The sequence below is a fragment of the Helianthus annuus genome, chromosome 17 (genome assembly GCF_002127325.2).
Source record: "Helianthus annuus cultivar XRQ/B chromosome 17, HanXRQr2.0-SUNRISE, whole genome shotgun sequence".
NCBI lineage: Eukaryota > Viridiplantae > Streptophyta > Magnoliopsida > Asterales > Asteraceae > Helianthus > Helianthus annuus.
Window position 1 is genome coordinate 181,897,756 of NC_035449.2, and position 9,337 is coordinate 181,907,092.

The following is a 9,337-nucleotide window of genomic DNA, read 5'->3' on the forward strand; positions in this document are numbered from 1 at the left end:
CAATTGACCATGAACCAACGTAAACGAACATCTTATTAAATGTTCACTAAGGCAATTGAACGAACACGTCCTTTGTTCATGTTCGTTCATTTAACTAATTGAATGAAATTCCTTGTTCATGTTCTTTCATTTATTATGTAGTTTTTAATCATAGAAGCTTTTTAACGAAGAAACTAGTGTAAAAAATGTGCCCACTTTATGATGGAAGAAAATCACGTAAAAACGCTTTTAAAAAAGACGACACGAACCCAACCTATACGAAATTATTATATTTTTTTGAGATCTTTCACGTTATAAGGGCAATTTTTTTAAAAGTTAATAGGAGTAAAGCTCTTCCTTTTGTTTAAAAGCAAGTAAAGCCTACTTTGCATATATAATCTTTGAAGGATTCATGTTTTTAATCATTATTAACTAAACACTGAACAATAATGGTGGATCTAGTGCCAACTTTCGAAAATCGACAGCAAAATAGTCACTTTAAAGTCATATACGCATATTACACATGAAAAACGAGTACCACATACGTTAAAAAGGAATTTTACAGATAAGATAACATTAAGTTTCGTTAAGTAGATTTTCCAAACATTTAAAAGACATCAACCTATTTATTGCAAAACCAAGATTAGTATTTAAACTTGTATTAATGAACCTTTTTAGACTACATTGTTTTTTAGTCGGTTAAACTAATAACATTATGTCGATATTTGTGGTTAACCTTAACCAATCGTTAAGAGGATTGATAAACAAAAAATAAAGTTACTTATGCAAATACGAGAACATCACCCAAGGTTAGGAAATGAAACTTGTACATACCAATGTAGAAAAAATTGCAATTTTCGTCCCTGATGTTTGCACTAATTAACATGTTGAGTCCACCCTTAACACCTTTCCCTCCTGACGTTTAATGTTTTAACACTATGCATCCCTAGATCTAACGGTTGTTAGTTTTCCTGTTAGTTTTTGGGGGGTTTGTAGGTAGGACGGTGGAGAGGTTTTAGATGGTGAAACGGTGGTGCGATGGTCAAATGAATGAACAAATCGACGAAGGTGGTAGCTTCTTGGTGTGGTTTGGTGTTCAAATTGATGGAGGTGGTGGTGGTCGGCTGGTGTTGGTGGTTGGTGATGGCAGATAGGGGTTTTGATGATGGGGGCTGGTTGAAGAAGATGGAAGGATGGTATATTAGTAATTTCACCAAAAAAAACTAACGACCATTAGGCTTAGGGACACACAATGTTAAAACACTAAACATCAATGGACATATGTGTTACTGATGAACTGAACATGTTAACCAGTGCAAACCTCTGAAACAAAATTTACAAGTTACTCCGATATACATAACCCTTACATCAATTTCATCACATTTTCATAGCTTAAATTTCTTCGGACCTCGTTATAGTCAATGATTCAAAGTAAAATTCTATTCTACATTAATCTCTTAAAACACCTTACAAGTATTATTCAGATGCTTAATGATTACTAAGATTTATATCTACTTACATAACTATAGTTCTATTTCCGAACATGAATAACCTAATCTGACTCAGTTATCCGAATTACACCCCACGTATTTTTAAATTTTTAAACTTATAATACAAATAAACAACCAATGTTTTCCTTTTAATTAGCTTATGACTCAATTTACACCTAATCAATTCTAGATTTCAAGATTCCAATAAACCATAAATACGAAAATAAACACATTTAATATTACAAATCTTTGTTAAATAATAAATAAATAAATATTATTTCAAAACTATATACAAAAAAGCATTTTTGTTAGCCCAGATCACAGATTTCTTGAGGTGGGCTAAACTACAGCTCAGACAACGTTCTTCACCAACGCAAATTAAAGGTGAAAATCAAAAACCCAAATCCATCTTTCACAGTGCAAGATTCTTTACCATTTCAAAATACCCTAATTACTTTTTGTTTTTTCTTTTCATGTATATGAATCTTGCTTCGGATCTTGCCCCTTTTCCCTGTTCAAAATCTCCATAATCCCCCCTCTTCACCAATTGATCTTGAATGTTGTTGTTGTTGTTGAAAAAGGTCTGAGATTGACAGATTATTGGGTGGATTTGAAGAGAATTGTCGATGGGTGGGTCAAAGATGGAAGGGGGAACCTCTTCCACAACACCTGTGATTGCAAATAGAAGAGACCCTTATGAGGTTTTGAGTGTTTCAAGAGAGGCTTCTGATCAGGAGATTAAATCTGCTTATAGGAAACTTGCTCTAAAGTTAGTGACTTTCTTCTTTTTTTTTTACTTGTTTTTGTTTGATTTATGGTTCTTGATTTGTGTGTGAGCCTTGATGATGTTTGATTTTAGCTCATATTCATTGATTTATTGTTGGAAATTAACAATTTTTTATTTTAAATTGTTGGGTTAGTGGCTTTCTTCTTTTTTTACTTGTTTTGTTTGATTTGTGGTTCTTGATTTGCATAGTTGTTGAGAAGTTTGTTGGGAATTGTTGTTTTTTTTAATTATTTGGGATTGTTGTTGTTTGTGTAGGAGTCTTGGTGATGAATTTTATATTGGGTGTTTTTATGCATCAAACTGTTGTACAATCGGTTTTTGGCTTGTGCATGTAGGTAAAGTCATACTTATAGCAATATTTTGGATAAGGGATGCCAGAGTTGTAAGAATCGTTAGGCGCTAGTCGGGCGGTGGGGTACTGACTAGCGATTGATCGGGATTAATAGGGATTAATCGGACTAAGATTTTTATATATATAATTTTTAGTTATATATACATACACACATTTTTATGTGTAGTTTTTTTAAAGTAGACATGTTTTAACCCCTCATTGACCCATTTTTTAAGTAATTGGAAGGAATTTATAAGATTTGGTCGAAATTTGGCTGGTGTCTGGCCATAATTTTGCCAGAATAGGACCGCCTAGCGATTAATCGGTTATTAATTGGTGAAACTCCGATTAGTGATTAAACGGCGACTAATCGGGATTTTTACAACCATGAGGGATGCTAAAAACCTATGGGATATATATAAAAAAATCATATAATCATCTTGCGCCTCGGCTACAAAAAGCCCGCCGCTTTGGCACTTTGTGCTTCGTGCCTCGGTTTTAGACCTCGTCGCTTTTTTGCACTTTTCGCTTTTTAAAACCTCTACACATAGTATATTTTGTATAATCAGCTCGGTTTTAGACCTCAACATTTTCGTCCGAAACCTCTTTGTAACCTTAGATCGGACCTTTAGAAACCTTTTTCTGGACAAAAACGGTTTTCCGGCAACCGGATACTAACAGTGTTAGGGTTCTGTTAGTCAGGGTCCATTGGTGGCCAATATGTCAATAGTTGGGACTGCCAGTGGGCAGTGGTTATTTTTGAAGTTGGGACTGTTGGCGGCCAACTGCGAATAGTTGGGATTATTAAAATCCAATATTCCTTGATTTAATTCGTAACTTTATTTTTATAAATTCGTTTAACGGGGTGTTAGGATTTGCTTATTTTTACAACTTATACTTAAGCATAAGCAGATGATCAACTTCTTAAAAACAATTCATCTCACCTTAAGGGTAAACTTGTAACTTTGAATCCACCAAGAATAATCAGAGTTATTGGTTTCTTGTCAAATATCGATCATATACAGGTATCACCCAGACAAAAATGCTAGTAATCCCGAAGCCTCTGAACTATTCAAAGAGGTTGCATATTCTTACAACATATTATCCGACCCGGAAAAAAGACGACAATATGATAATTCAGGGTTTGAGGTAGTCCTTTTCTTGTCAAATATTATGTGAAATCGATTAGTTTTATATTTTCTATCCTTTATATTTCATTTCATTACATTTTATCAACCGAATAGGCTATTGATGCCGAAGGCGTGGACATGGAAATCGACTTATCAAATCTCGGAACCGTGAATACTATGTTTGCCGCACTATTCAGGTAATTATTGTTAAAAAGAAACATATTTTTAGAGTAAAATGCCATTTTCGTTCCCGAGGCTCGTCCAGTTTTGCGACTTTCGTCCAAAGGTTTGTTTTTCTGCAATCTTGCCATTTTCATCCGGCTCGTTAACTCCATCCATTTTTCTTCGATAAGTTAGGGGTATTTTTTTCTTTTTGTTAACTTAAAGCATAGTTGTTAATAGCGGCTATAGCGACTGCTATAGCACACTATGTAGCCAAGCGACCAAGTGTCGCTATATGGGTCTTAGCGATGAATAGAGAACTTAGCGACAGTTAGGCTTTTTTTTTTCTTTTTTTTTTGATGTTAATATCAATTAGATATAGCTATAAAATAGCTGGATTTATAGGTTTTTGTTAAATATACATGTAAAATAGCATATATACAAGGGTATTTTGATGTAATATACATATAAAAATTTTCAAAATTCTTTTTCTAGTGTAATCGCTATTTATAAAATAGCCGTCGCTATTCGCTACGTAGCCTATAGGTGCCTTGTCGCTATTTGTCGCTATTCGCTATCGACAACTATGACTTAAAGGGCAATTCGTTATTTTCACTTTATGTACAAGCATTTACCATAATTTACAAGTATTGCTATTTAAGTGAAAAAGACCAAATTGCCCTTTAAGTTAACAAAAAAGACGAAAATACCCCTGACTTAACGGAGAAAAATAGATGGACATAACGAGCCGGATGAAAATAGCAAGATTTCAAACCTTTTGGATCCAGATGTGGAAAAACAAACCTTTGGATGAAAGTCGCAAAACTAGCCAAACCTCAGGGACGAAAATGGCATTTTACTCATATTTTTATAATTCACTTTTGCTAAAAATACTATTTTTTTTCTTTGTCATTTTAAGTAAGCTTGGAGTTCCTATTAAGACAACGATTTCTGCCAATGTTCTTGAAGAAGCATTAAACGGAACTGTCACTGTCCGACCCCTTCCAATAGGATCATCAGTTAGTGGAAAGGTGTATATTAATATTAATATTTATGTGTTACAAAATCTTTATTTAGTAAATTTGTTACCTGAAATATATAAAATTTGCAGGTCGAGAAGCAAAGCGCACATTTTTTTAGTGTTACGATAAGTGAAGAACAAGCTCGATCAGGAATTGTTGTTAGAGTTACTTCATCTGCACAAAGCAAATTTAAGGTACTTTAAACTTGAGTAAAATGACATTTTCTTCCCTAAGGTTTGGCCACTTTTGCGACTTTCGTCCAAAGGTTTGTTTTTCTGCATCTGGATCCAAAAGGTTTGAAATCTTGCCATTTTTATCCGACTCGGTAACTCCATCCATTTTTAACGTTAAGTCATGGGTATTTTTCGTCCTTTTAGACATTTTTTGTGATGATTAAATTAAAGGGTTTGGGTGGGGAGAAAGTCCACTGAGGTGGATCTTTATTTCTTATAGTGTTTTTTATTTTAATAAAAATATCTAAAAAGACGGAAATGCCCCTCATTTAACGTAGAAAAATGGATGGAGTTAACGAGTCGGATGAAAATGACAAAATTTCAAAACTTTTGGATCCAGAGGCGGAGAAACAAACCTTTAGACAAAAGTCGCAAATTTGGCCAAACCTCAGGAACGAAAATGGTATTTTACTCTAAACTTTAATATGCTTAATTCTTATAGTTTACTAATATTAATCATGTTTGTTAATTTAACATTGCAGCTACTTTATTTTGAGCAAGATAACGGTGGGGGCTATAGTCTCGCTTTGCAGGTAATTCGTTTTTTTTTATTCAGCTGATTTCATGTTTTTTTTTTCCCCGCTTATAATATCGTGTGATAATGCTTAATGATTATTAAGCCTAAATTACAAATGGCACTAAGCAATTTCAAAATTCTGATTTACGGCATCATCTCGTGCAGGAAGATAGCGAAAAGACGGGTAAGGTGACATCAGCGGGCATGTATTTCTTGCATTTTCAAGTATACCGAATGGATTCAACTGTTAATGCAGTAAGCATTCGCCAACAACCTTAATACTACCACTATTTAACTATACTGTTAACATCGGTGATATATCACCGTTATATCGGTTAACGGTCCCCATGTCAAATATCGGTACCAATATTATCAGCGATATTGACCGATATTTGACCGATGTTTAAACGATACATCACTGATTTTCCCGATATCAATACCTTTCTTCTTACGTTTTTCTTCTTATTGCTATCCGATTTTTTACCGCATTAACTGCATAGTTTAATACTTTCTACACTTTAAAAATCATTTTGGGTTATTAATATTTTTATTAATTGGGCAGTTAGCAATGGCTAAGGATCCCGAAGCAGCTTTCTTTAAAAGGTTGGAAGGTCTTCAACCATGTGAGGTCTCGGAACTGAGGTCCGGCACTCACATATTTGCCGTTTACGGTAAGGCTTTTTTCTTTGGTTTTTAATATGTTTTTGGTATTTTATCTTTGTGTAGGATATGAACTTTCGTTTTTATTGCAGGAGATAATTTTTTTAAAACAGCATCTTATACGATCGAGGCTATATGCGCCACTACATATGAGGATACGACTCATAAACTCAAGGATATTGAGCAGCAGATTTTGAGAAAAAGAACCGAGCTACGTCAGTTTGAGACAGAATACAGACAGGTGTAGTTTTGGCTTGTTTACTTATAAACGAGTCGGGTCAAATGAGTCAAATAAAATATACATAAAACAGGAACGTGTCAAATGGGTCGAACAAGTTGGAAGTTGCTTAAAAGTCTTTTTTAGTGAAAATACATTTTTTTTGTCAACATAATTAACGCATTAATTATTTATGAGCGTGTCACGATTGTGGTCCGTATGTTTCTCATTTGGCTATTTTGCAGGCTTTGGCGCGATTCCAAGAAGTGACCAATAGATACACCCAGGAAAAACAGAACGTAAGTGCTTACGCTTTTGTATATATTTAATAAAATTTTAAAAATTTGTTCTTGTTCTCCAATGAATGATTTTCATTTTTTTTGAATAACCCTTCATAGATTTTCTAGAAAAAAAATACACCGTAGCCTGCACGCCGCAGGATTTGAACTCCCAACCTTTTTGGTTGTGGAACACACCGCTTAACCACCGTAATGATTTTGATTTAATATTTGCACAAATATCTGAGAATCTAAAACAAAACACAAATATTTTTGTATTGCATAAGCAATCTAGTACATAGGGGCGTAAACGAGCTCTTGAGCTACTTGAGACCGGTCGCATAAACAAGCCAAGCTCGAGCCTGAATTGAAGCTCATTTAATAAATGAGGCTCGAGCCCCTAAAATGAAGCTCATATGATAATCGAGCTTGAGCTCGAGCCCGGGCTTTGTATACCAGACTTGACTAAGCTCGTGAGCCTAAACAAAGCTATTTTCTTATATAAATATAATATCATTTAATATAATGAGTATATCATTACATAATACATATTTTTATAAATCTAATTATGATAGATAACTAAACAATATATATTATGTTATATATAAAGCAATATACTTCATGTGTGAGGCTCATTGGGGAACACTAAAAAAGTGGGGAACAGACTCAAACGAACTCCGATTGGACTCATTCCAACGGCGTTGGAACCGGCTCGTCGAACCCTAACTAGGATCTCTTAACACTAAACCCTAAATATATTAGGGTTTGCTTTTAGGGTTTAGCTTTAGGGTATAGTTTTAGGGTTTAGGGTTTAGCTTTAGGGTTTAATTTTAGGGTTTAAGGTTTAGCTTTATGGTTTAGCTTTAGGTTTAGCCTTTAGGGTTTAGCTTTTAGGGTTTATAGTTTAGATTTTACGGTTTAGCTTAGGTTTTAGCCTTAGTTTTTAGCTTTAGGGTTTAGAGTTTAGGAGTTAGGATTTAAGGTTTAGGGTTAAAAGATCCTAGTTAGGGTTCGACGAGCCGGTTCCAATGCCGCTGGAATGAGTCCAATCGGAGTTCGTTTGAGTCAGTTCCCCACTTTTTAGTGTTCCCCAATGAACCTTCCCCTATACTTCATAATATATAAAAACAATTATATATGTATTTAATAATTAATAAACAGGCCGAGTCCGTGCTCGAGCTTGGCTCTGCTCATTTACGTCACTACTGAAATGTTTCTTTAGTACATTTGTTTTTGGTAATTAATCTCTATGGGCTGCTTGGATACGCGTTTTGAATCTTGTTACAACGTCAAACAACAAAACACATATCCAAACACCATCTATATTGTTCTTCAAAAAAATCAGATGTTTTTTAATGATAAATATTACAGGTGGACGAACTTCTAAAACAACGAGACAGCATCCAATCATCGTTCACAGCAGGTCGGTCTGTGGTTGTCGGTAGTGGGAGTAACGCTCAAGCTAGCAGCAACGGAGGAAACCACACCAAAGCTCCAGATGGCGGTGACGGTGAAAACAGCAACAGTCCATATGAAGAAGGAACCTCGGATTCCAAAACTAAGAAGAAATGGTTCAATCTTAACCTCAAAGGTGAGAGAAAGTCGGTTTGAGATCATTTTTCATAGGTTTGATTCAAAACTTTAGGACGACGATTTTATTCGATGAATCTTGTTGTGTCTTGATGCATACAATTTGTTTATGTTTTTTTTTTGTTTTACTTATTTATACAGGGTTTTTTTATGTTTTTTTAGTACCTCCATGTGTTTGATTAATTAATTTCATTTTTTAAATGAAGGATGGTTGGTTCTTACTTTTTGGCTTTGTGGTATTATTTATGTTTTATTTTGATTTATGTGAATGATGATGATTCACAGACCAAGTTACTTTTCAACATTGATTTGGATTGGATTATACTTTAGTTTTATTAAAAAGAAAAAAAAAATCAACATCAACACATGTAGAAAGTTGTCAAATTTGATGGTGTGTCAAATTCAGCCTTAAGCACATAAACCGTAGAAACATTTGTTATTTTTTAACGACCAACAATAGCCCGATCACTGGGGTAAATCTAATGGAAAAGGCCATACATGTTCATAAACGTAGACGGCGCTGATGACACAGCCCAGCGCTATCCCACCACTATTTCAGAGGAAATCCACCACCAGGTAGCTCATTGCGGTAAAACTTCTGGCTCATCCTAGAGCATAGAGTATTTTTGCTCCAATCGAGACTCGAATCCGTGACCTCCACTTTAAAAGGTCATGGGGTGACCAATACACGAGAAATCGACATCGTATAAACATTTGTATGTACTGCATATAAGATATTCTATAGGATATAAGATATACTTAAAAGAAAAGGTTGGATACGAAATCAAATATGTGTCACTTTCTCAAAGTTTTCAAGCCCAATCAAGTAAAGTTTTGACCAATCAAAGCACATGTTGGTCAAAGTATATGTAATCTTATTATATTTGGATTTTGGGACGTAACATCAAATTGGGGTGAGCGTAAAACCAAATTAACTGAAA

General features: G+C 34.5%; 1 protein-coding gene across 1 annotated transcript; it reads left to right on the forward strand.

The window, feature by feature from the left end:
- The first annotated feature begins 1,755 nt into the window (after window positions 1-1,755).
- LOC110920801 (chaperone protein dnaJ 15) lies at window positions 1,756-8,597 on the forward strand. Its single transcript, XM_022165000.2, has 12 exons — window positions 1,756-1,853; window positions 2,051-2,238; window positions 3,613-3,736; window positions 3,832-3,914; window positions 4,799-4,910; window positions 4,991-5,095; window positions 5,617-5,667; window positions 5,817-5,906; window positions 6,214-6,322; window positions 6,404-6,552; window positions 6,774-6,827; window positions 8,178-8,597. Exons 2-12 carry the CDS (start codon window positions 2,096-2,098, stop codon window positions 8,415-8,417), a joined length of 1,260 nt encoding a protein of 419 aa, XP_022020692.1. The 5' UTR covers window positions 1,756-1,853; window positions 2,051-2,095; the 3' UTR covers window positions 8,418-8,597.
- The last annotated feature ends 740 nt before the right edge of the window (window positions 8,598-9,337 follow it).